The following is a 27480-nucleotide window of genomic DNA, read 5'->3' as shown; positions in this document are numbered from 1 at the left end:
ATGGGGGAATTGTGTAAAATCCTGGTTTGTGTCTCAGAGAGGCTGCAGGGTCCAAGTAAGGACAGTAGAACTTTTGGTTGCAATTCTTTTAACCATGTCGTAGCGCAGTCGATTAAGGCAGCGTCTGGGATGCTCTCGGACGTAGGTTCGAACCCTCGTCACGGCCCTTGTGGATTTGTTCAACAACAACAGAAACTAATATTTACAAGTTCAGTGACACTCAGGTATAACATTGTACAATGAACACAAGGATCATAACACGACTCGGTTGACAACGTCCGATGCCTTAATAATCCTTAAAATCGGGAAAATATTTTTCCCTCGAGGCCAGTCGCAAACTCACTTAAAATGAACCAGATATTTCTGCTTTGATCACAACTCGTTCGACGACAAGTTTAGGCTCGTTAGAGGCACGAGGCGATCAGTAAGGAGCCGCGAGGAGGATTCGAACCCGTGTCCTGGGAACTCTCTCAAGCACACGCCTTCGTTAGAAAAATGTTCAAAAAAAATTTAACGCTAAACAGCGAGCGATGTTCTTTACACCACATTGCAATAAGGCACATTTTTCATCAATTTGGTGTTTATTACTTCATAATTTAATGTACGCCTTACTCCATCGAAAACATTGTTATAACATTCATTCAAGTTACACTACACGAGGCATTCCTCTAGTACCCATTCTCCAAGCTCATTTGCTTTATTTGTAATTCCATCTATGTTAGTGTACATTGCCCTGAGGCTCACTTTCTTCTGTCCCTTCTCAAATCTCCTCCTTGCTGAGTGTTCTGCTGGTGGGGGAAGCTTTTCCATGGGTGTGAGTTACCTCAAAATACATCATGACCTTACAATTATGCTAAAGCACTCTTAGGTTCCAGTAATATTTCTTTCTCTTCTCTCTTTGCTATAGTACAGTGTATTTACACGCATGAGTAAGGTCTCTTGGAACTTGGTGTGTACGCCACACAAATGTAAAACTCTTTTACTGTGTATTACTCTGTTACTTCCCTACTGTATGTACTGCGCAAGCAGGGCCAAAGGTTCCCCGCTTGAGGAAACTATATACTCCTCTACGCCATCACTTCTCTAACCAGCTTGGCTTGGCCTGGCCTGGCCTGGCCTGGCCTGGCCTGGCCTGACCTGGCCTGGCCTGACCTGGCCTGGCCTGGCCTGGCCTGGCCTGACCTGGCCTGGCCTGGCCTGGCCTGGCCTGGCCTGACTAAACTTAATTAATGAGAATAAAAGACGACATTTTGTATTTTATATACGGTGTGGCCGAGGTGTGTGACGTCACTGTGACCTCACAGTGTTCATGCTAATATACAGGTTTTGGACCCGACTCTGGGCCACCTCTGACGTCCCACTACACGTAGTTGTATTGTGTTGTATAACCTGGTTTTGACCCTGGTTAATAATGGTGGTTACCTGGCGACGATGGTGTAATTAATATTCGATTCTCTTTCTTTGCAGGTGAGTATTGTAGGTGCCGTGGCCAGGTGTGTCGCCGCCAGTGTTGTAGTAAGTAAAACAGGTTTGGAGGGGCGAGGAGTGTAGGGGTATGGGGTGGGGGTGGGGGGTCAGCCCACAGATTCAGCCCAGTTTACAGGGAGGGTAATTCCAGTTTGGCAACAAAATGCTGCTTCTGGAAACTTTCCTTATTAAGACCACTCATAGCCCAGTCGATAGAGCTTCGGCCCCTCACGCACGGGGTCAGCGGTTCGAGCCCCACACAGCCCAGGTGAATGGAATACAGCGAGGGGGGGGGGTGTTTAGGTGCCACCATTCATCTCTAGACGACTAATGAGCATCAGTACACTTTGGCCTGCACTACACCGGGTTAGAAGGCTGCCGCAGCAGCACGCAGCGAGTTGCTGAACGTTCAAAAACAAGTTCAATCACAGATGATGGTTGAAGATGTTAAAATGGTTGTGAACATAACCATATCCTTGTCTGTGTGCTGACCCTGGGAACCACGCCCCTTACCACCTCTTGACTCTAAATTAATACATTCAAATCAGTCGTGTGCGTATATATATATATATATATATATATATATATATATATATATATATATATATATATATATATATATATATATATATATATATGTCGTACCTAGTAGCCAGAACGCACTTATCAGCCTACTATTCAAGGCCCGATTTGCCTAATAAGCCAAGTTTTCATGAATTAATTGTTTTTCGAGTACCTAACCTAACTTTTTCGGCTACCTAACCTAACCTCACCTATAAAGATAGGTTAGGTTAGGTTAGGTAGGGTTGGTTAGGTTCGGTCATATATCTACGTTAATTTTAACTCCAATAAAAAAAAAATGACCTCATACATAATGAAATGGGTAGCTTTATCATTTCATAAGAAAAAAAATTAGAGAAAATATATTAATTCAGGAAAACTTGGCTTATTAGGCAAATCGGGCCTTGAATAGTAGGCTGAGAAGTGCGTTCTGGCTATTAGGTACGACATATATATATATATATATATATATATATATATATATATATAACTGAAATGAGATACAACACTATATAGTGCTGTATCTATCTCATTTCAGTTAGATTTTTATTTTATTGGTCGTTACAAAATATACCGTGAAAATAGTTGATGGTATGTGTGTGGTGATGGTGTGTATGGTTGTGGTGATGGTGTGTATGGTTGTGGTGATGGTGTGTATGGTTGTGGTGATGGTGTGTATGGTTGTGGTGATGGGTGTGTATGGTTGTGGTGATGGTGTGTATGGTTGTGGTGATGGTGTGTATGGTTGTGGTGATGGGTGTGTATGGTTGTGGTGATGGGTGTGTATGGTTGTGGTGATGGGTGTGTATGGTTGTGGTGATGGGTGTGTATGGTTGTGGTGATGGTGTGTATGGTTGTGGTGATGGGTGTGTATGGTTGTGGTGATGGGTGTGTATGGTTGTGGTGATGGGTGTGTATGGTTGTGGTGATGGGTGTGTATGGTTGTGGTGATGGGTGTGTATGGTTGTGGTGATGGTGTGTATGGTTGTGGTGATGGGTGTGTATGGTTGTGGTGATGGGTGTGTATGGTTGTGGTGATGGGTGTGTATGGTTGTGGTGATGGGTGTGTATGGTTGTGGTGATGGGTGTGTATGGTTGTGGTGATGGGTGTGTATGGTTGTGGTGATGGTGTGTATGGTTGTGGTGATGGGTGTGTATGGTTGTGGTGATGGGTGTGTATGGTTGTGGTGATGGTGTGTATGGTTGTGGTGATGGGTGTGTATGGTTGTGGTGATGGGTGTGTATGGTTGTGGTGATGGGTGTGTATGGTTGTGGTGATGGGTGTGTATGGTTGTGGTGATGGGTGTGTATGGTTGTGGTGATGGGTGTGTATGGTTGTGGTGATGGGTGTGTATGGTTGTGGTGATGGTGTGTATGGTTGTGGTGATGGGTGTGTATGGTTGTGGTGATGGTGTGTATGGTTGTGGTGATGGTGTGTATGGTTGTGGTGATGGGTGTGTATGGTTGTGGTGATGGGTGTGTATGGTTGTGGTGATGGGTGTGTATGGTTGTGGTGATGGGTGTGTATGGTTGTGGTGATGGTGTGTATGGTTGTGGTGATGGGTGTGTATGGTTGTGGTGATGGGTGTGTATGGTTGTGGTGATGGGTGTGTATGGTTGTGGTGATGGGTGTGTATGGTTGTGGTGATGGTGTGTATGGTTGTGGTGATGGTGTGTATGGTTGTGGTGATGGTGTGTATGGTTGTGGTGATGGTGTGTATGGTTGTGGTGATGGTGTGTATGGTTGTGGTGATGGTGTGTATGGTTGTGGTGATGGTGTGTATGGTTGTGGTGATGGGTGTGTATGGTTGTGGTGATGGTGTGTATGGTTGTGGTGATGGTGTGTATGGTTGTGGTGATGGTGTGTATGGTTGTGGTGATGGTGTGTATGGTTGTGGTGATGGGTGTGTATGGTTGTGGTGATGGTGTGTATGGTTGTGGTGATGGTGTGTATGGTTGTGGTGATGGTGTGTATGGTTGTGGTGGTGTGTATGGTTGTGGTGATGGTGTGTATGGTTGTGGTGATGGGTGTGTATGGTTGTGGTGATGGTGTGTATGGTTGTGGTGATGGTGTGTATGGTTGTGGTGATGGGTGTGTATGGTTGTGGTGATGGTGTGTATGGTTGTGGTGATGGGTGTGTATGGTTGTGGTGATGGTGTGTATGGTTGTGGTGATGGGTGTGTATGGGGTGCGCCTCACATACCGAGGCAGGTGCGGGAGACTGTCATGTCATTATGACAGGTTGTCACGAGACGAGCCGCTGTGAAAGGGAACTCGTCACAGTGTGTAAGTTGGGTGTACTGTGTCACGCCCCCCCTTCCCCCCTCTCCTGGTGTGTGGGCGGCAGGTTCTGAATAACACACAAGTTTTGAAAAGTCGCGCGCACCTGTGGAATGATTTTGTTATGGGTTCCATGTGTAGTGGGGGCTTCGGGCCAGGTGTTGCGGTGTTTCGCCCCAATCTCCACTACGCCCCCTCTCTGTGGGGGTACTCGGGCCGAGCTCATATGTAGTCCATATGTTGTCTTGTACCCCTCATTTCCCTCAGTCTCACCCCCCCCCCTCACACTCCCCATAAAGGAGGAACATTAACGAGAAACAGGGTACAGGACAATATGGATGTCCATGCCTCGCCCACACCTCAACCCCGCCTGCAAAGTACGAGTCATCACGTCAGTCAAGGCTACTCATCGGCTCGACATCGACCCAGTGACGGAAATCAAACTTTTTGAGTTGGTTGTTGATGACTTCATCTCCGACGCCTTATAGAGCCTCCCCTACCGCTGGTGGGGGGCCTCCCGCCCACCTTTCCCCACCTACAATCTCCGGCCGGTGGTATTGTGGGACACTACCATTGTCAGTGTGGGCGGTATGTATTCCCCGGGCACCAGGCCCACACCTGGTGCCCGGGTCCAGCACCAGGTGTGGGCCACACCTGGTGCCTGAGCCACCATACCCAGGGACACGGTTCAGGACTGCTGGTAGACCTGTGTAGATGCACTGGGTCCCTTGTGCTCCGGGTTTAGTGACAGAAAACTCACTTTTGTGGTTTTTGATTGAGTTTGGGAAGCGTTGTATTCGTCCCGTTATCTCCGTCAGCCAGCGAGTCTAGCTTAACGTGTATTGAGGTTGATCTTGAAGCATTAGTCGATACATCAATACGTGAGTGGAGGCTACCTGCCTACCTTGTGTAGCTTCCGGAGATCAACGGCCCCGCGGCCCTGTCTCCGACTAGGAAGGTGAAGACTGAGGCTGGTATAAGCTAGCAAGGATGGCGTCTCATGGCCAGCCTCGTGCCAGGTCCACTTCCATGCTCAAGCCAAGTTGGTCCATGTTGGACCAAGTTATCACAAGTCGAGCCTGGCCCCAGGCCGGGTGCGGGGAGTAGAACAACTCCCAAACCCTCTGCAGGTTATATGCTTCAGGTAAGCCAAGTTTGTGTCTCGTTCAAATGCTCGCCGTCTCTAGGGTCGTGCCACCTACGTCGCGTGTACCTGAAAATTTGCGGGAAAGTGAATATGGGGATTGTATCCTCCCGGGGCGTGACGACTCGGCGGTAATGTATACGGATTAGTCACTCTCTGTCTCTCCTAGTCCGGCCGGTGAGCGCACACACGCGCCGCCGCCGCCTCCTCCTGCACCTCTTCCCGGAAGGGGGCGGGGCCAGGTTGTCACTCAAGCTGTTGTGCATTGATGGATGGACGCGACGGTTGCCGGCCAGAACACAGGCGGACGAAATATTGCAGCAGTATCACCACCTCCCAGCTGACACATTCACCACCCACATTGATAGCGATTGTGCACAATTCACGCTTGGTGAGGTGTAGGGCTTAAGGCCTGCCAACCTCTGGAGGGTCGAGTATTAGGCCACCACAGTTGCTTACTCTCCTCCAGGAACACTTTTTAGTCATGGCCATAGTCCAGGGCTGACATAAACGGCCCCAAGTAAGTCCAACAGCGCGGGTTCGAGACCCCGACACCACCTGTTTCGAATTTATAAGTAATTCGCAACACCGAAGCGTATGCGCACTCGCCTATATATCGTGCGTATACTATACTATTTTCAGGCGCAATAAGGCGTTTAGAGTTGCGTAGTTCATGAACTTTCATACCGTTCAGTGGAGCCACCAGCGTGACCGTGATGAACATGTTGCTGACACAGTCCACCCAGTGCACTGGAAGATGGATAATTATGAACAAATCCACGGGAGCTGTGATGAGGATTCGAACCTATGCACTGGGTGTTCCTAGACACACGCTCTAGACGACACCATTCCTACCCGCCCCCCCCCCCCCCCGTCCCATCCTGCTTGATACCTGGTTGATGGGGTTCTGGGAGTTCTTCTACTCCCCAAGCCCGGCCCGAGGCCAGGCTTGACCTTTTAGAGTTTGGTCCACCAGGCTGTTGCTTGCAGCGGCCCGCAGGCCCACATATCCATCACAGCCCGGTTGGTCCGGCACTCCTGGGAGGAAACAATCTAGTTTCCTCTTGAAGATGTCCACGGTTGTTCCGGCAATATTTCATATGCTTGCTGGGAGGACGTTGAACAACCGCGGACCTCTGATGTTTATAGTGTTCTCTGATTGTGCCTATGGCACCTCTGCTCTTCACTGGTTCTATTCTGCATTGTCTTCCATATCGTTCACTCCAGTACGTTGTTATTTTACTGTGTAGATTAGGGACCTGGTCCTCCAGTATTTCCCACGTGTATATTATTTGGTATCTCTCTCGTCTCCTTTCTAGTGAGTACATTTGGAGAGCTTTGAGACGATCCCAATAGTTTAGGTGCTTTATCTCGTCTATGCGTGCCGTATATGTTCTCTGTATTCCCTCTATTTCAGCAATCTCTCCTGCTCTGAAGGGAAAAGTGAGTACTGAGCAGTACTCAAGACGGGACAGTAAAAGTGACTTGTATAGTACAACCATTGTGATGGGATCCCTGGATTTGAAAGTTCTCGTAATCCATCCGATCATTTTTTCTGGCTGCCGCAATATTTGCTTGGTTATGCTCCCTAACCCTTGTCTTGACCTTTACCAGTGCTATATAGTTGTCATGGCTTGGCGCTTTCCCCTGGTAATTCCTTTCCCCGAAGACACTGAGAGGTAAGTACTCTGGGGTCATGAGTCAACCCGTTCTCGCAAATTTAATAAGTCAATATTGACTTATTAAATATGTGCATAGGTGACATACTTAACATAATAGTTTCCCTTGAAAAGCTTCATGGAAAACACCGACCTTACCTAACCTACTTAGTATGTTAAGATAAGCATCTTATTGCTTCGTAATTACAATTATTACCTAACCTATACCTATAATAGGTTACGTAACAATTGTAATTACGAAGAAATAAGATGCTTATTTTAACATACTAAGTAGGTTAGGTAAGGTCGGTGTTTTCTATGAAGCTTTTCAAGGGAAACTATTATGTTTAGTATGTCACCTATGCACGCAACTAATAAGTCAATATTGACTTATTAAATTTGCGAGAACGGGTTGCATGAGTGGCTGACCCCTCCAACACTGTTTATGTAACACAGGCGTAAATCTGTCTTATGTATTTATATATGTAGGTTAGATTAGCAGGTTAAAAACCCTACAATCACTTTCTGTGGTTGATTATTCAATAAATCACTGAACTACACGTTTAACAGACCCCCCCCCCTAACCCTGTCCATGGAGGACAGAAGAATATGTATATATGCTGGTTAGCATTGTCAATGTCTGGCCACGTCTGTGGTAGAAACAAAGAAATGCTATTAATATATACTCATGACTCCTGTTGCTCCTTACTCGTGTCCTCAGAAGACAGGACATGAAGTCTTATCTAATTTCAACAAGGGAGGGCGGGGGGGGGAGAGGAGAGAGTGACGAAAGCATGACCTTAATCACATCTGGAGCAGTAATTAGATAACAACCTCGTTACGGTTCACATTTGCATGGGGGATGCAATGTGGCCACTTTAAGTAGCAATCGAGTTTAGAAGTGCATTTATTAAGGTCATTATGGAGTCTCTGCTTCCCCCGTGTGATGGAAGAGTGGCAGCGGTGCCAGACAGACCGTACCCTGAACTCGTTACACCCGAGTAATAATGTGTGGGTGTTGTTGCAGGCGTTGTGGGGTGTTGTTGTAGGTGTTGTGGGTGTCGTGACACACACCTGGAGGCTTGGAGCTGTGTATCCACCGTCCTCGTCTTCAGGTCCTTATGGACCAGTTCTCTGGAGTGCCTGGTTCTGTGCACTCCAGAGCTCATTGTGCTAGAGAGCATGTTTTCTGTCCTAACTTTAGTGTCACGGAATGTTCTCATGTGCACACGTGGGGCACATGGCGGGGGAGGGGGGTCATCTCCCCCTTGAGACTTTCTTTCGCCCTATGCCCCTGTTACTTAGCAGTAAATAGGTACCTGGGAGTTAGTCAGCTGTCACGGGCTGCTTCCTAGGGGTGGAGGCCTGGTCGCGGACCGGGCCGCGGGGACACTAAAGCCCCGAAATCAACTCAAGATTACCTCAAGATAACCTCAAGGCCTCAGAAACTACCAAGCTACTAAATTGTAAAGGAAAACTTAGGAAATATGAAATAGTCGAAGGTACTGGAATAGGGTAATGTTATGGAGTGGAGTCCCACAAGGATCAGTGCTAAGACCCGAGTACACGTAAGCTGCTACCAAACTAACTCGTTTGTATCACTGATGCTGCCAACCTGTCCTTAGTAGGGACCCTCCAAAGGATACCTGATCAACCAGGCTGTGATTCATATGTCAGGCTGCGAGCAGCCGCTTTCAACAGCCTGGTTGACCAGTCCAGCAACGAGGCGGCCTGGTCGACGACCGGGCCGCCAGGACGCTAAGCCCCGAAAACACCTTAAGGTAAGCAGGACAAGACCGAGTGAGGGTTACAGGTTACTAGGAAGATATAAATATGCTGGAGGCATAGTGCTTGAGGAATAGAACTCCCAAAACCCCATCAAGCAGGCGTAGTCGGACACATGGTTACTAGATTTAAACCAGATAAGTGCAGGGTTATGAGAAATAAGGATGTCAGTGGAACATCACACGGGGGAAAGAGCGTAACTTACCATGGTTAATATCAAATTACCTGAGATTGGATGTCATTCCAGTTATCGGGGACAGGAAGCCTGTATGTATACTTATCGAGGTCATCGTAAGCCATCTACTGACCTTCGCTAAGATGCAGCCCACAAAAATGGCCTAACTCCTGGATACCTGTTATACTTCTAGGTGAACAGAGGCATTAGATGAAAGAACGCATGCTCACCCAGTTCCATCCTGCCCAGGATTAAACCCGTGCAGGCGACGAGTCACAATAACGTGGCTGAAGTATGTTGACAAATCCACATCCTAGAAAATGAAGGGACGACGACGTTTCGGTCCGTCCTGGACCATTCTCAAGTCGATTAAGATATCTCAAGATAACCTCAAGATAACCAAGAAGATTGTGAGAATGGAGGCATAGTACCTCCTTATTCTCAAATCGAATATTCTCAATCGAATAGTGTCGATTCCCAAATCGACTTGAGAATGGTCCAGAACGGACCGAAACATCGTCGTCCGTTCATTTTCTAGTGTGTGGTCTGGTCAACATTAAACCCGTGTTCCTGATTTGTGGGTTGAAGACGTTGACGGCTTGTGTGACGGGAGTCTGGGAGGGAGAAGGAAGCGCCGAGAAGATCCCGACATAAAGTGTGGTGAGCAGCAGTCGTTAATGAGATTTAGGCGGTGGCTGGGATGCTCCCGGACGCAGGTTCGAATCCTCGTCACGGCCCTTGTGGATTTGTTCGTTAATGAGGCTCGGAGGATGAGTGTCCCCGCTGGCGACCATGAGGGCAGCATCCTTGACTCACACACATAGATGATTGTAAAGATTAAGCCACCCAAGAGGTGGCACGGGCATGAATAGCCCGTAATCACACACACAGTCTTCAGACTATGTAAATCATGTGTGCGACCAGTGCTGGAGGATGCTGTGGGGGGAGGGGGCCGGGAGAGGTACTAGTTAAGCAAGTAAGGAAAGTAGATGGAGAAAGTACATTATACAACAAGGCCAGGACCCCATCAAGCAGGTATCAGGTCCCAATATTGAGGGGACTGTCAGGAGGTGAATTTATTACCTGTGGAGTAACGGAGAAATAAAGAGGACATTACCCGGACATTCAAAATATTCAGGTGTATTGAACAAATCCACAAGGGCCGTGATGTGGATTTGTTCATTTGATGCATCACGTTAGTGTGATTTCTGTGTGTTATTCAGGTGTATTGATTAAATACACACACACACACACACACACACACACACACACACACACACACACACACACACACACACACACACACACACACTCAGGTGAGCCTCAGGGGTGTGAGGAAACTCTCCCTCAGTGTAAAACCACTAAGATTAGAAATAGTAGTTTTATAAGACAAACGACACTCGGAAAGGCGGGGCCCAGGAGATGAAGCACAGTCTTTCAAACTGTGTTAAGTAAGAAGGTAAGAACACAGAAAGTGGAGAGGAGGGAAGAGACGGGGGGGTTGGGATGGGGGTTGATATTTGTTTATGGTTATCACTACTAAGAACTTACTCACAGGATTGACTTAGAGCTGAGGTTGAGGCGTCCACACATCTTAGAGCTGAGGTTGAGGCTCCCACACATCTTAGAGCTGAGGTTGAGGCTCCCACACATCCTGTGTGTACTGTCAACACCGCCACACAGGTGTGCCAAGGTCGTGTTTACAAACTTTCTACACCTTTGTTTAGGAAATAATAAATTAGTTGTTACTCTTACAAGACCTTGTAAGTGTGTGTGTGCCCTTTCGTCTCCAAGATTTGACATTACAACTTAGTATTTTTATACTTAAGTTTGATAATGATAGTATTATTATTTTAGTATCCAACTTATCACAGGACAGTTTGGCGAGGTCAGTGTCACAGAACAAGCCAGGTCAGAGGTCACCAGCACCGTGACCTCTTGCATACAAGGAGCTATGAACGGGTTTCTCTGAACGTGCCCTTGGGAAGCTGCCTTGAAACAGCTGACTCTAGTTAACTCTTCTAACTATAGCCCAATGCAGAGGAAAACTAAACGAATGAGCACACATAATACAGTTATGATAATACACTAATAAAAAAATAATTGAAGCCTGCTTGATGGGGGGTTCCTGCTTGATGGGGGGTTCCTGCTTGATGGGGGGTTCCTGCTTGATGGGGTTCTGGGAGTTCTTCTACTCCCCAAGCCACTTGTTGAGATCGAACCCACGCGTCTCTGAGTTCCTCGGAGATACAGGTTCGATCCCAGTACATGACGTCAACTCTGATTATTTCATTATGTATACAGTAATGATATTATGCAACACCTTCAGATGACGCAGGTCAGTGGGCCTCCACTTGGACTATACTCTCAAGTCTTTACCGTGAATCTTCCATGCTAAGATCAAGATCAACAAGGTTACACTCCCTAGAGGCGTAGAAAGTTGCAAGTGGAAAAGTTTCGAGTTCTGAAGTATAGGGGTACCACCTCTGGTGCAAGTGTAGGGACCCATAGCCTCGGAGAAGAATATAAAGAGTACTCAGAGAAGACCTTGTGGATCCTCACTGAACACTTTGATATTTTCTTCTCCTACCACCCCTATTCTTTTGGTATGTGTGTATGAAGTGTCTGTATGTGTGAAGTATAAGTATTAATGTGGCATCAAAATTGTAGAGGAGAAGAAGAGTCTGGTAACTGCAGGCCTTGAAGCTAATACTTAACAACAATCAAGAACATGTATATATGCTGTTCTTTATTTGTTGCTTATTATTTGGTATATTTGAAAACACTCTCCCTTCGGTGTTGTATGAAATTAAAGTTTTTTTTTTTGCCCCGAGGGGCGAGTTTATTGGGCAGCGCCACTCATCTTGTGAGTGGACACACCGCCATAGTGACAGTATTGGGCAGCGCCACTCATCTTGTGAGTGGACACACCGCCATAGTGACAGTATTGGGCAGCGCCACTCATCTTGTGAGTGGACACACCGCCATAGTGACAGTATTGGGCAGCGCCACTCATCTTGTGAGTGGACATACCGCCATAGCAGCATGTACAACACTCCCCAATAGGAAGAAAATCCGCTGGGTTATTCATCCTGTCACTTGTACCCAGACACAGCTGGGACTTGCTTAACTGTCTCAAGTGAACAGCTCCTCAAACAAGAAGATTAACATCTGTCAACCCTTAAAATCTTACGTTATCTTGCGGGTGCAAAATGGGGGAAATCTCTTAAGAACAGTATCAATATCTGACAAATAATATTTTCCTAACTCCAACAATGTGGAGTTTGTTATTCTACACATATTTCTAATGTGTCTCAGGTGTTCACATTCCCTCAGGTAGTGGTCAAGGCGGTGTCCATCACTCGCATCACCTTACCTTGACGGGATTTTTTTTTTTTTTTCAAACTCTACAACTCCACTGTTGAGTGACCCAACCCACACATGAAAAGTCAAGAAAGTGACGAGATTACGGTCTTGTATCGATGTATTGTAGCCAAGTATCCAAAATTTGCTTACTGTAGGTGCAGCCTGCACATGACTGTAAAGCTGCCGCCCAGTTGGGTGGGTGTGGAGTAAGACTAGTAACTGTGTGATTCACCATAGATGTAAAGTGCCTTGTGTAGTGACTGTTGTGAGCCTCTTGTTGAATCACTTGTGATATACATATCAATAATCTTTTTATATGTATTTGTGTAAATGATTGTGTACCTATATGTACATATATATGTATATAACATTAACAATTGTGTAACTAGCTTCACATGATTGTCACTTGCTTAGCTAAACAAACTATGGGCTTCAGTTCCTGAACCCATTATGTGCCTCTGTAACCCTTTCCCCCCACTGCCCACGGGATGGGTATGGGGTGCATAATAAAGAAATTGAATTGGAGGGCGAGAGTGCACGCCACATGCCACTGTAGGGTGGGTGGAGGGCGACCTGTGTAACAGTGTGTTTGTGTCCCAAGAGTCGCCGCTCAAGGGTAGCGGACATCCTGTCTAGAAGCGTCAACACCAACACATCCTCCACACTAAGACTATATGTTCAACACTGACCCCGGGGGATATTTTAAGACTATATGTTCAACACTGACCCCGGGGGTCTATTTTAAGACTATATGTTCAACACTGACCCCGGGGGTCTATTTTAAGACTATATGTTCAACACTGACCCCGGGGTATATTTAAGACTATATGTTCAACACAGACCCCGGGGTATATTTTTAGAAATCAGTATTCGACTAAGGAATCTGCTAACCTTTGGAAATAGGGTTGTATAATAGATTGGATTGGTATGTACATGAAAGGGGTGGATTGTATAGGTGCAGTATGTATATGAGAGAGGGGGGGTGGATTGATGTTGGGCTTAGTCTATCAACCCCGGGAGGGTTTGAAGGCCAATACAATAGATCTTTTGACCAACCAAAAATATAGTTTAGTCCTGAATATTGTCCAGTACATTGTCCGTTGTAAACTCAGTGTAAGTACACCAAGCAGCGAGGTATACAGTCCTGGAGGGTGGTGAGGACTAAACGGGACCATCTAATGTATGGTCAAAGAGTCCTGCTGCATTTCCCCATAATCCTTATTTTCCTAACAAAAAAATACATTGCAATGAATGTTTTTTCTCAAATGTTTGAGTGAGATTTGAGGGTTTATGCATAGGCCTGGGTAAGGTGTATATGTGTATACGAATCACAGTATGTATAGTATGTATTTAATCACAATCAGTATGTAATCACAAAGGTGTATACGAATCACAGTATGAATCACAGCCTGATTGATTGGGTATCACTTGGAAGTGACCCTCACAAATATCTAGATAACTATCCAGGTGGTTTGAGAATGGGTTTGGTGTCTCGTGGTAACCACTGCGCCCTGAAGACGGCCTTGTTTTATTTACAATGATTAGCTAGTTATTTATTATTTATTATTAATATTTTCTACCACAGACGTGGCCACACATTGACAATGCTAACCAGAATATATACATTGTCTTCTGTCCTTCAAGGACAGGGTGAGAGATCTGTTAAACATATAGTTCAGGAATTTATTAGGTAGTGTTAACCCTACAGGCTTGGCGGGAACGGAGCGCGTCTCGGTCACAGCTTCGACGATGGTAAATTGAATTACAAGTAAAATGTTGACTTGTGAACACCCGACGGATATTGTTTAGACGCGATAACGTACCTAAACTATTGGGATCGTCTCAAAGTCTTCAAAATGCACTCTATAGAAAGAAGACGAGAGAGGTTGTGAAGTAATACATACTTGGAAAATACTGGAGGGTCATGTCCCTAATATTTATTTGCAGTAGAATAAGAACATAACCAGAGTAAACAAAATGGAAGGTAATGCAGAATAGAGCCAGTGAAGAGCAGAGGTGCCATAGGCACAATCAGAGAACACTGAACATCAGAGGTGTTACGTGGAAAAACTGTTCGATCAACCAGGCTGTGGCGGATATGTAGGCCTACGGCCGGGCTGCTCCAAGCGGCCTTTTGGACCAAGCTCTCCCAAGTCGAGCTTAGACCCAGGCCCGTCTTGGGGAGTAGGAGAATTCCCAGAACCCCATCAAGGTTCATAGCTATATACGTTGTACCTGGATGGGGTTAAAGAACTGTGTAAAATACCTCATTAATGTGCAGCATATAAATATATGCTGCACATTAGGTGAAGTGAAGACATTAGGGTCACATTAAGGAACGTTTTAACATTTCACATTGGTGCCAAATTTGAGTGAAGGTGAGTAAGAACTGAGACAAATCTGGAAGAAATATCGTAGTATCTCGTTGACGAAGCAGTTTTCTTTTACAGGACTCGAGGGCGGTTTTCTTTGTAGGGAAGGTAGACTATTCTGTTACACAGCTGTGTGCTCTGCTACATTCTCTGTCACTACTACTACTCGTTGTAGAGGGTAGGTTTACTGCTCCTTCCCAGCAGAATATAGTTAACAGGTTCCAGAAAGTTAAGCTTGTGTACTGGAGTATATTTATGGGTTGGTTCGTCTACTGGAGATTAGTGAAATATCATCTGAATACGTGACTCAAATTGCGTTCCAGAGCTCAATACCCCCACTATATTTATTTATTTTTATTTATTTATTTATTTATTTATTTATTTATTTATTTATTTATTTATTTATACAAGAGTTCTTACATTCTTATATAGCCACTAGCACGCACAGCGTTTCCACACCCCAGAAGTAACTCGAACCCGGACCGCCAGGAGCACATTGCAACTGGTGTACACGGTGCTTTAAACCACTCAACCATCAGTGACCGTACAAAAAATGGTGATAGCCGAGGCTATTTGAACCACCACCTCGACGGCACTTTGATGGGTAATCTTGGGCATAGCTTTTCATCAAATCGCCTCATTTTTATGGGGCTACGTGAACAAAAATGTGAACAAGCTTGAATGGTCCCCAAGCATATATGTGAATGAAAACTCCACACCCCATGCTTAGGGACCATTCAAACTTGTTCGCATATATATAATATATATCAATATTATATATAATATTGATATATATAATGCATGTCATTAAACACTTCAAGCCTGAGAATTCTTGTAGCTTGCCACGAAGCCTCTCCAATGTGTGATAATTGTCAACACATAGGAATATGTCGTGGACACATCTGCCGCAGACACTAGGGTTCAGCCCTTCCCTCTGCATGATGGACGACTCACTCAACATGAGACATGAATGCTTGGGCGAACAAGACCCCTCAATGAGGGACCCCATCGCCACACCATCAACCTGCAGGTAGAGTTGACCCTCTGGCCACAGGAAAGGTGATTCAGTGGTGCAGCCCCTCAGCATATCCCGTACGATAGTTCGAGGTATCTTGAGTGGAGGGAGGTGATTGGTCTTACAATCTTAGAGTATTTATGATGTGATTTTATATATATATATATATATATATATATATATATATATATATATATATATATATATATATATATATATATATATATATACACTGTATACGGAAAATCCACAGAGAAATATGAAAGGAGGTGAACGTTTCGGCTTGTTAAAGCCTTTGTCAACACCAGACAGTCTGGTGTTGACAAAGGCTTTAATAAGCCGAAACGTTCACCTCCTTTCATATTTCTCTGTGGATTTTCCGCATAAAATGATCAGTGTTTTGTGATCGTCAATTGCATATATATATATATATATATATATATATATATATATATATATATAAACAAAGTCAGAGATAAAGGTTTATTAAAGATAAGAATCATTCCATATTTTAATAAGTTTTGAATATTTAATACTAGGGTAAGGTGTACCTGGCAGCACTTGGATATCCCCTCCCCCCACCCACCCACCCCCCCACCCCACCCTCCCTCTCTCTCTCTCTCTCTCTCTCTCTCTCTCTCTCTCTCTCTCTCTCTCTCTCTCTCTCTCTCTCTCTCTCTCTCTCTCTCTCTCTCTCCTAAAAAAAATATACAGTACTAGTTTTCCATTGGCGTGCGGGGGTGATCCGCTGATGGGAGCCAAGCGCTTACTGGGAAATATTACACAAATATAGTAGTCTCCCCTTTGACTTTGAAACGGGGGGGGGGGGGAAAGCTTGCTAAAGACTTTGTAGTTGTGGAAGAATCGTCTGTTTATACTACTGTGGACAAAATATGATTAGAAAATTTTTGCTAATTTTTCTGGTATCGATGCATAATTTTTCATTTTACAATAACTTTTATTTTAAGTTTTCAAATACTTAGCTGGGTATAGCTGGTGACAGTGCCAAAATCGGTCGTGAGGGGACAGTATGCGACTGTGACACCCCTGTTCCCTCTTGAATTGTGGTGACGCTGACCAGCCTATGCCTGTCCCATTCCCCAGACCATTCCCCCTTCAGGTGTTTGAGGATCGTCCCAAGTGTGACTCGCAGCCTTGGACACACAAGACATTTTATCGTATACATATACTGTAGATTGTTTACTATTCCAGTCCAAGTTGAACATTACAGTGATGATATCAGGTATTCCTGGAAGGATATCTTATGGATATCCACCCATAACATGACCAAAAACAAACCCCGTAAGTACATTCGCAGGCGCACGCATGCAAACGCACACATGTACGCAAATACGCACACACGCAAGCATTCACACTCACAAGCATTCACACACTCTCGCATGTCGTTTATATAGCCTTGCCTCGGTAGGTGTTGATAGCCAACGTTATATGACGGCCATTAAATTTTGTTGCAGTGAGAACGGTCTGACTGAGCGGGAAGATGTTGATCGCGGGGCGGGCGTGGCTGAGGACGGTGTGGGCGTGGTGCGCCCTCTGGCCCCGCCCCCAGCACCGCCTTCTACATCCTCATCCTCCGCCTCCTCCGCTGAGAGCGACGTGGGGGCCTCCCCTTCCCCCGACCACCAGGTAAGCTACCACTCCTCGAACGATGGAACTCGAAAATAGGGAAAAAATCCCTATTTCCCCCGTCCTCCTATTCCAGCTCCTTGTTCTCCTATCCCTTCCTCAGTGCTGTGTAGTCATGTTGGCTCAGTGCTCTCTCCTCAGACCTGCTGTCTGAGGGAGAGGAAGGTCTCCCCCTCCTGCTGGTGGAGTAGGAGAGCAACATAAGGTGAGTCGGTGTTGGCTGGGGTTCTCCAGCTGTGGCGAAGGCCCCATACTGGGTTGTAAATCGTTGTAGGTGGCTCTTTCTAGGTTATGGGACATTGGGGACTGTCCTTAACTGGGATGTGGTACTTTGAGGACTGTCCTTGACTGGGTTATGGTACTTTGGGGACTGTCCTTGACTGGGTTATGGAACTTTGGGGACTGTCCTTGACTGGGTTATGGAACTTTGGGGACTGTCCTTGACTGGGTTATGGTACTTTGGGGGACTGTCCTTGACTGGGTTATGGTACTTTGGGGACTGTCCTTGACTGGGTTGACTGTGGATGTTGATCATGCTTGGCTGCTCACGCTTTAAACTATTGAGGTGGTGGACTCCTCTCTCTCTCTCTCACACTGAGCGACACTTCCGTAGTATTTAGCGTGTTCTCTCGACTCCCACACTCGTCAATGTTATAAGAAGCAAGTGGCAACTCTCACCGGGAAGTGTGTGAAGGTTGGCGGTGTCACGGGATGTGGGGCGCCCTTAAGCAAGGAAAGGAGATCACAGTCCAATTACAGGAACGCGATGTATCGATGGGAAAGTATTGAGGCTGGGCGATGGGACAAGGAGTCCAGGGACGCCGGTTCGAGCCCATCGTATGGCCATAATATTTTCTTTAAACGTGAGTGTTAGCACGTCTGGGCCTGACGCTTGACGTGGGTGCTCCTACAGCGTGTAGGAGCACACAGGCAGCCTCGGGGGCTTGAGACAGTGACAGGCACCATGACAGTGACAGGCACCATGACAGTGACAGGCACCATGACAGTGATAGGCACCATGACAGTGACAGGCACCATGACAGTGACAGGCACCATGACAGTGACAGGCACCATGACAGTGACAGGCACCATGACAGTGACAGGCACCATGACAGTGACACTGTTTGATAGACAATGCAGTTATTGGTGACAGCAAAAACAGTGACCACTGCTGTGTACATCCGAGGCAGAAACCATACAGAGCTCTACCTCATATTCTCCTCCCCTCACATTCTCCCCCCTCACATTCTCCTCCCCTCACATTCTCCCCCCCTCACATTCTCCCCTCATACCTCACATTCTCCCCCCCCTCACATTCTCCCCTCACACCTCACATTCTCCGAACCTCTCACACTATTCAGCTTCCTAAGACTTAACTTTACCTCATACCGCCTCACACACACACTCACACAATGTTAAATAAGATTGTTTTTATATATAATTTTCTACTGGGCCACACTGTGAACTGTGGGCTAAAGACCATATTGTGCACATGTACACTACTGTGGGAGGTGTACTGTGCACTGTGTGAGCGGGAAGATATATTGACCGAGCACAAGACAGAGGCCCCACAGGTCGCCTCTACAATATGACTCCCGGGTCCTGCACTCACTTACTGGAAGGAAAATCACGGCCGACCTCAACTGTGGCGGTGAATGACTCTCGCACGCACGCAGGACCAAAGAGCCGAAGCTCAACCCGCCGCAAGCACAACTAGGTGAGTACGTGCGTGCGTGCGTGCATGTACAGTGACAGACAGACAGACGCAGACAGACTAACCCATTTTCTAGTTTACTACGTCAAAATCACAGCGGTTTTACCTAACCAGAAGCGTGATAACCTGCACTACCCACCTAACCTTACCTTACAGTCTCTTGGTGGATGATGCGTCAATATTTCCGCGTTTTAATGTCCCCTAAACCACCGTTATTTTGACGCTGGGGTCGACCGCGTAATAAATATAGCGAGTTCAGTAAAAGGAGAGTTTGAGGTAGACAGTCGGGCAGCTTTCTGGCGATATTTGTGTCTGCAGAATCGAGCTATTAGCTCTTGGACCTCGCCTTTCTAACCAATCTATTTTTTCCTCTATTATATCTACTACATATATTTCTCTCTAACACACACACACTCACATCCCTAGGAAGCAACCCTTAGCAGCTGTCTAAATTCCAGGAACTTATTTACTGCTAGGTGAACAGGCGCATCAGGGGGGAAAGAAACTGCCCATTTGTTTCCGTCTTCGCCGGAAGTCGAACCCGGGCCATTAGAACTACGACCCCGAAGTACTATCCACTCATCCACGAGACCCCCCACACACCCGTGTGTGTGTGTGTGTGTGTGTGTGTGTGTGTGTGTGTGTGTGTGTGTGTGTGTGTGTGTGTGTGTGTGTGTGTGTGTGTGTGTGTGTAAGAGAGAAATGTGTAATAGATATGAAAGTGGAAAATAGGAAAATAGGTCCGGAATCGGTACATTAGACAACCGACTGTTAGAATGACGGGGCCCAAGAGCTGCCATCATAATCCTGCAGGCACAAGTAGTAAACACACACACGCATGCACGCAAACAATGAGAGCCACGTGAGTGCGTCTCACACAGCGTTCAACGCGCGCACCCAAACGCTTCAGAGAACCTTACATAACCAGTTTTAACTAGCGAGAGACTCTTCTTATTGCGTTCTTTCCCGGTTCACGAACTGTTGTTCCCCCTCTGTTGTGTGAGCAGCCGTGCCCACACCTGCCCGGCCTGAGCCGTGCCCACACCTGCCCGGCCTGAGCCGTGCCCACACCTGCCCGGCCTCAGCCGTGCCCACACCTGCCCGGCCTGAGCCCAGCAGCTGGAGCACTGCACCGTGTGTGTGTGTGTGTGTGTGTGTGTGTGTGTGTGTGTGTGTGTGTGTGTGTGTGTGTGTGTGTGTGTGTGTGTGTGTGTGTGTGTGTGTGTGTGTACCAGTTATCAACCTCTCTCTCTCTACATGTAACTGCGACACCCAAGTTTTGCGCGATCAATAAACTCTGTGGCAGTCAAACTGTTTTTGTATTGTAATTTTTGTTGCATATAATACGAATGACATTGTTACTACAGTAGTATAGCCCCAGTAAGGGTAAGTATTTAGGTGTAAGGTGGTTTATAGAGTTCATACTAGTGTGTGTGTAGGCTACTTGTGGAGTGAGGCATCCTGGTGCTTGGGTCCGTGTTGGTGCTGGGCCTAACACGCCCTCTACCGCCTCCAACACACATTATATGTTTGTATTTTACTATAGATATTCTGTGAAATTAATGGGGGAGTGATGTACCCACGTGACTAATTTGGTTACGTTTGGCCGAATCAAAATAGTGGAAAGCTGCGTTACTTCCAACGTCGGCATGTCCATTCATCTTGTGTGAGGCGCGTGCTCCTGTGAATGAATGTCCCCTCTGCCAGACGTATGAGCTCCTCTCACATTTATAATACTCGCGCATATATTTGGGTGTGTCTTGTGAGGAACTAGATATCCTTTGTTCATTATGCTCTTTGTTGTGATTCAAAATATTACCATGAAGGTAAGTAAAAAGAATGAGATGGGAGAAGCAACCTGTTGTACGACACTTTCTCTTGGTAAACAAGGTTTCGTCTAGTTCTGAGCCTAGCTTGAGCGGCTCGCATTTAGTTCCGTTTGAGGTCGTGGGGGTGTGGGTAGGAAGTTACTGTCTAGGTAGCTGGTACAAGTTGTTGAGCCGTGCACGTGTTGCCGTCCAGGTGCACCACGCTGCCCCTCTTCCCCCAACACCAGCTCATGGGTCGTATCAGAAATATGTACACGAGAGGAAGTGGCGGTGATGAATTATTATACACCTGTTGTGAGGGTTGACGACCTGATAAGAGGTAAAGGCATCCTCGTTATGCTTGCTCTTGACTCATTCTCGTACACGTGATGAACAAGGAAATGTTTGTAAACACAGAGTGGTGTGTGTGTGGTGAGCGTGGAGTACCGGGAGGAGAGAGTAGGCTTGGAGGAGGGGTGCCAATGGCGGAGTGGACAGCAGACGCAGCAGGAGCAGTGATGCTCCTGTCAGGGAAGGCGTGTGAACACCTGATGTGCTCGAACCAGTGTTGGCTAGGCTGCCCTCCAGAGACTGCTAGGCTGCCCTCCAGAGACTGCTAGGCTGCCCTCCAGAGGCCTCACACACAGGATACATATTCGTATGAATATATATATATATATATATATATATATATATATATATATATATATATATATATATATATATATATATATATATATATATATATATATTGCAGCAAAATTAATTAAACTATACATGAGAGTAACGCCACTCTGTGACCTAGTTCATGTACTGTTAAAGCAACTTTAACTTTGTGACTCGCTATGGTTCACAAGGTACATGTGAAAGTCTCTTTTCAGTCGTTATTTCCCGCACTGATCGACGACTTTGGAGACAATTGTTAGTGCGGGAAGAGCAGGTTTAGGCTGCCTACAGCCAGCTCGGACCGAGGCGGCGCTGGAGATTAGGTGGCAATAGGCTTTTGAGAAATCTGTGTTAATATGTCACTCTTGCTCTCACTACATGACACTATTTTTCTCAGTATGTATACCAGTTTCTCTCTCTCTCTCTCTCTCTCTCTCTCTCTCTCTCTCTCTCTCTCTCTCTCTCTCTCTCTCTCTCTCTCTCTCTCTCTCTCTCTCTCTCACTGTGTGTGTGCGTGATGAGACTGTCCGTCGGATGTCCTGGTGTAAAGATAATGTCCGCACAACAGTCACTCTCACCATCACAGTCGTTGCTACACTCGCCTCCATCCCAGTCATCTTCCACTCCAGTCACTACACCCACAATACACAGTTCTCACCATACTCCATAGCCAGTTCTACACTCCTCTCCCGTTTATCAGTGTCGACAACACCCAGTTATACTCTACACCTGAGCTACACACCCTAACTCTATTACCTTAAAATACTCAATTGATATTGTCATTACATTACCTTGTTTCCACATCATACACCCTACATGCTACACCCTACATGCTACACCCTACACCACGTTGGGTACGTATTACACCATAGTGTACCATGTCTTGTACGGTTGAGGTTAGAGTACAAGATTATTGTATTCTAACCTTGAATACAATCTTGTATTCAAGATTATACAAGATCTTGTATACAAGATTAATCTTGTATTCAAGATTATTGAATACAGGGTTATTGTATTACAACCAACACGTTGGGGGTTGTAGGCCCTAGTCTTTCATATAACTACAGGCTAGGATGTCAATGCATTGCACGTAGTGTATCTTGAGGTTATCTTGAGATGATTTCGGGGCTTGGTGTCCTCGCGGCCCGGTCCTCGACCAGGTCTCCTTTTTGTTACACACCCCGGGTATCACCTGGTGGTGGGTCATCATAACAGTGTTTTCATCATTAACCATAACTCACTACTTGGCCTAGTATGCAAGGCCCCAGTTGCCTAATAGGCAGAGTGATTTTCGTTTTTAACAACAACTTTCAAGTGGGTTTATTTGAATTAATATTGTTTGCTATATCAAGAACGTGAATTACAGACTTAGTTATGTTAGTTTAGGTTAGGTTAGGTTAGGTTAGTTTAGGTTAGGTTAAGATACGTTAGGTAGGTTTGGTTAGATTAGGTTAGGTAGGTTTGGTTAGGTTAGGTTAGGTAGGTTTGGTCGTATTTCTATGTTAGTTTTAACTTAAGAAAAAATTAAGGCATATATATTAAAATTGAAAGCTTTATCAATTTGTAAGAATTTTTTTTAGGAAAACTCGGCTTATTTGGGCAAATCAGTCCTTGCATAGTAGGCTAAGTAGTGCGTTCTGGTTATTAGATACAACAACATTTCATTACCTTGTTTCCACATCATACACCCTACTGGTTACACCCTTGAGGTCATCTTGAGACGATTTCGGGGGCTTGGCGTCCTCGCGGCCCCGAAGATCAGGAAGATCTTCCTCGCGTCCCCAGGAAGATCTAGTAGCAAGATCTTCTCTTGCTGTGGATTCTCACTGAATACTATATACTTTTCTTCTCCTACCACCCCTATTATTTTTTTGTATGTTTTGTTTTATTTTATTGCAATGCTACAGTTTACAGAGAACACACACACACAAATATATATATATATATATATATATATATATATATATATATATATATATATATATATATATATATATATATATTGTTTCTCGCCAAACTACACTGCACATGTTCACGTGTTCACACTAGAGAGGATAACTTAAACACATTTATTCAGAATCGAATTCTTTAGTTTTCACTATTATATTATTATATCTTATTATATCTTTAGATTTATCTTTCTTTAGTACTCGTTTTATGTGTATCTTATAATCTACTGCTCGCCGGCCCTTCATATCTCTCTCTCTCTCTCTCTCTGTCTCTCTCTCTCTCTCTCTCTCTCTCTCTCTCTCTCTCTCTCTCTCTCTCTCTCTCTCTCTCTCTCTCTCTCTCTCTCTCTCTCTCTCTCTCTCTCGTTGATAGTACGACACTATGGAAGGAGAAGTGTGAGAGGGTGATGCCCTCGCTACGGTGTTCGTCCGTGGTGATCACGTCTCACGAATAACACGTGATAATAGCCTAGCAATCTTTCCAGTGGTGTGTGTGTGTTTACGATGTAAGGGAGCGAGTGTGGCCGGTGTGGCGCGTCCAGGGTCTGGCACACGGGCAGGAAACCGGTGTCCTGGCCACACCTATCACAGCCTCGATAGCCGTGCACACCACACCTACGCTCCTATAACTATCCAGCAATATCAAGGAATTTTTGCACTTGTGTAGCGTCGAGAGGGGGGGTGTTCAGCGTGTGTGTGGCAGGGTGAAGCAGTGTAGTAGTGCCCCGGTGGTGCCCTGGAGGGGCTCTGGTGGTGCCCTGGAGGGTGCAGCCGACCTGGGTCACCAGGAGGAGGCAGGAGAGGCGGCGAAGTGGCGGGACCTGGCGGCATGCTAGTACACACCCACCACGGCAAGTTGGTGCGCATCGTGAGCGTCGAGTGGGTCCCGGACGACTGGCCGGTGAGTACTTACCTTCCCCTTCATTACCTCCCTCTACTTCCCTCCATTGTCCCATTGATTGATTGATCCCTCGATTGTTTCAAGCGAGGGTTGGACATATATATGAGTGGGATTGGGTGGTTATAAATAGGAGCTGTCTCATATGGGCCAATTCTGTAGTTACTTTTGTTGTTATGTTCTTATATATATATATATATATATATATATATATATATATATATATATATATATATATATATATATATATATATATATATATAATATCATAATTACAGTCAATGTTTTAATGTATGAATATGAAAAATCAACTTTCTATTGTGTATTGCCACACAAGGGCAGGGATGGGTTCATAAGTGATGCAGCTTACAAATAATACAAGTAAAAGTGTTCTTCATTCTTTAAACTGGACAAGCAAATTTTGGATAAATTGTTAGGATGTCGTCCAGAACACCTGAGTCAATGAAATAGTTACACAGTTGGTGGTATAATAGGTCAGGAGGTCTGAAGTCTTTTACGGTTTCACATTCAACAATATAGTGTTCTAGTGAATGCATTAAAGGTTTATCACAGAGTTTACAATCTGAGTATTCTGGTAGTGTCTCAGCCTCACTAACCTGCCAGATGTGCCTATAGCAAGGCGAATTCGCGCAATGACTACATCACATTGTCTGGAGGCATCATCAGGCAACAGCACCGTGCCAGGGTATATGAGGAAAGGAGGACAGATGAAGAAGAAATCAGCGAGTCTGAACGTTGGTACAATGTGGTTGCAGCTGGCAGTCCTAATCATTATGGAGGAAGGGGAGGTGACAGAGGGAGAGAATCAGTAAAAACAAGAATTCGTCTTGGATACAAATCCCCGTGGAGACTCAGCATGGAAACAATAGCTCAGCTGCAGGCGAGAGTGATGGACACCTTGACCACTACCTGAAAGATTGTGCCCATCTAAGAGACATTAGTAATATTTGAAGAATAATAAACTCCACATTATTTGGGTTAGGAAAACACAATTTCTCAAGTATATTCTTAAAAGATTCCCCCCCCCCCCAATTTGCACCAGCAAGATTACGCAAGTTTAGGGGTTGATGAATGTAAGTCTTGTCTGATAAACTGTTCACCTCAGACAGTTAAGCAAGTCCCAACAGCTGCGTCTGAGTACAAGTGACAGGATGAACAACCCAGTGGATTGTCCTCATATTGGGGCGTCGTTGTACATGCTGCTATGGCGACATCTTCACTCATTGGATCAGTGACACTGCCCAATAGACTCACCCTTCGAGGCGAAATTAAAGCAAATAAACCATACGTCAGCCATTGGCACTGTCGTCAATGGGTGATGATGATAATGGCAACCTTTGCCATCATCTTGAACGTGGTCGACCCGGCCGCTGGGGACGCAACCCGTTCTCGCAAATTTAATAAGTCAATATTGACTTATTAGTTGCGTGCATAGGTGACATACTAAACATAATAGTTTCCCTTGAAAAGCTTCATAGAAAACACCGACCTTACCTAACCTACTTAGTATGTTAAAATAAGCATCTTATAGCTTCGTAATTACAATTGTTACTTAACCTATTATAGGTATAGGTTAGGTAATAATTGTAATTACGAAGCAATAAGATGCTTATCTTAACATACTAAGTAGGTTAGGTAAGGTCGGTGCTTTCTATGAAGCTTTTCAAGGGAAACTATTATGTTACGTATGTCACCTATGCACATATTTAATAAGTCAATATTGACTTATTAAATTTGCAAGAACGGGTTGGGGGACGACGCACCAACGTCTGGGAAAGTTTGTAAGGAAGTATGTGGCAGACACTTGTAGCGTGCTGGAGGCGGCGAGGTGTGTCATGTTGTTGACTGTTGGCTTCCCAGGCCATCTTAGACCCATGTCACGTGTCTGGCCACACCCACCACCTCCTCCACCAGGTCTTGTCAGGCGGATACTCGCTAGTTTGCTGGCTGTGTTGGGCTTGTACTCGCCTAGTTGTATTCACCTAGTTGCGCTTGCGGGGGTTGAGCTGTCTCTCTTTAGTCCCGCCTTTCAACCGTCAATCAACTGGTGTACAGGTTCCTGAGCCTACTGGGCTCTGTCATATCTACATTTGAAACTGTATGGAGTCAGCCTCCACCACATCACTGCCTAATGCATTCCATCTGTTAACTACTCTGACACTGAAAAAGTTTTTTTTTAAATCCCAGTGGCTCATTTGAGTACAATGTTTTCACCTGTGTCTCAGTGTTCGTGTTCCACCCGTGGTAAACAATTTATCTTTGTCTACCCTCTCAAATCCTCTGATAATTGTATAGGTAGTAATCATGTTTCCCCTAACTCTTCTGTCTTCCAGTATTGTTATGAGTTTTTTTTTTGTGTAGGAGAATGTATACCTGCACACACACACACACACACACACACACACACACACACACACACACACACACACACACATATCAAATGTAGATATGATAGAGCCCAATAGGCTCAGGAATCTGTACACCAGTTGATTGACGGTTGAGAGGCGGGACCAAAGAGCCAGAGCTCAACCCCCGCAAGCACAATTAGGTGAGTACACACACACACACACACACACACACACACACACACACACACACACACACACACACACACACACACACACACACGTACGTTCCCTACCCCCTTGTCACGTTCAGAGATATAAGAAAACTTTTTTAGTGTCAGAGTGGTTGACAAATGGAATGCATTAGGCAGTGATGTGGTGGAGGCTGACTCCATACACAGTTTCAAGTGTAGATATGACAGAGCCCAGTAGGCTCAGGAACCTGTACACCAGTTGATTGACGGTTGAGAGGCGGGACCAAAGAGCCAGAGCTCAACCCCCGCAAGCACAATTAGGCGAGTGCACACACACACACACATGCCTACAAAATACACTGTGAAATTAATAATAAGCTAACCGGATGCATCAGAATTTCACTGATTTCAATG

At 45.5% G+C, this 27480-nt stretch overlaps 1 protein-coding gene across 7 annotated transcripts in view; it reads left to right on the top strand.

Moving 5' to 3' along the window:
• The window catches only part of LOC138349580 (tyrosine-protein phosphatase non-receptor type 4-like), a 263170-nt gene that overhangs the window by 162275 nt on the left and 73415 nt on the right, over window positions 1-27480 (top strand). For all 7 annotated transcript variants that reach the window (XM_069301148.1, XM_069300934.1, XM_069301097.1 and 4 more), the window contains one exon: window positions 17300-17471. In XM_069301148.1, coding sequence (XP_069157249.1) covers window positions 17300-17471 — 172 coding nt within the window. The remainder of the gene's footprint in view (window positions 1-17299; window positions 17472-27480) is intronic.

The sequence above is a fragment of the Procambarus clarkii genome, chromosome 1, assembly GCF_040958095.1.
Source record: "Procambarus clarkii isolate CNS0578487 chromosome 1, FALCON_Pclarkii_2.0, whole genome shotgun sequence".
NCBI lineage: Eukaryota > Metazoa > Arthropoda > Malacostraca > Decapoda > Cambaridae > Procambarus > Procambarus clarkii.
Note: the sequence above shows the minus strand (reverse complement) of the source record. Positions and strands in the feature narration are given on the sequence as shown.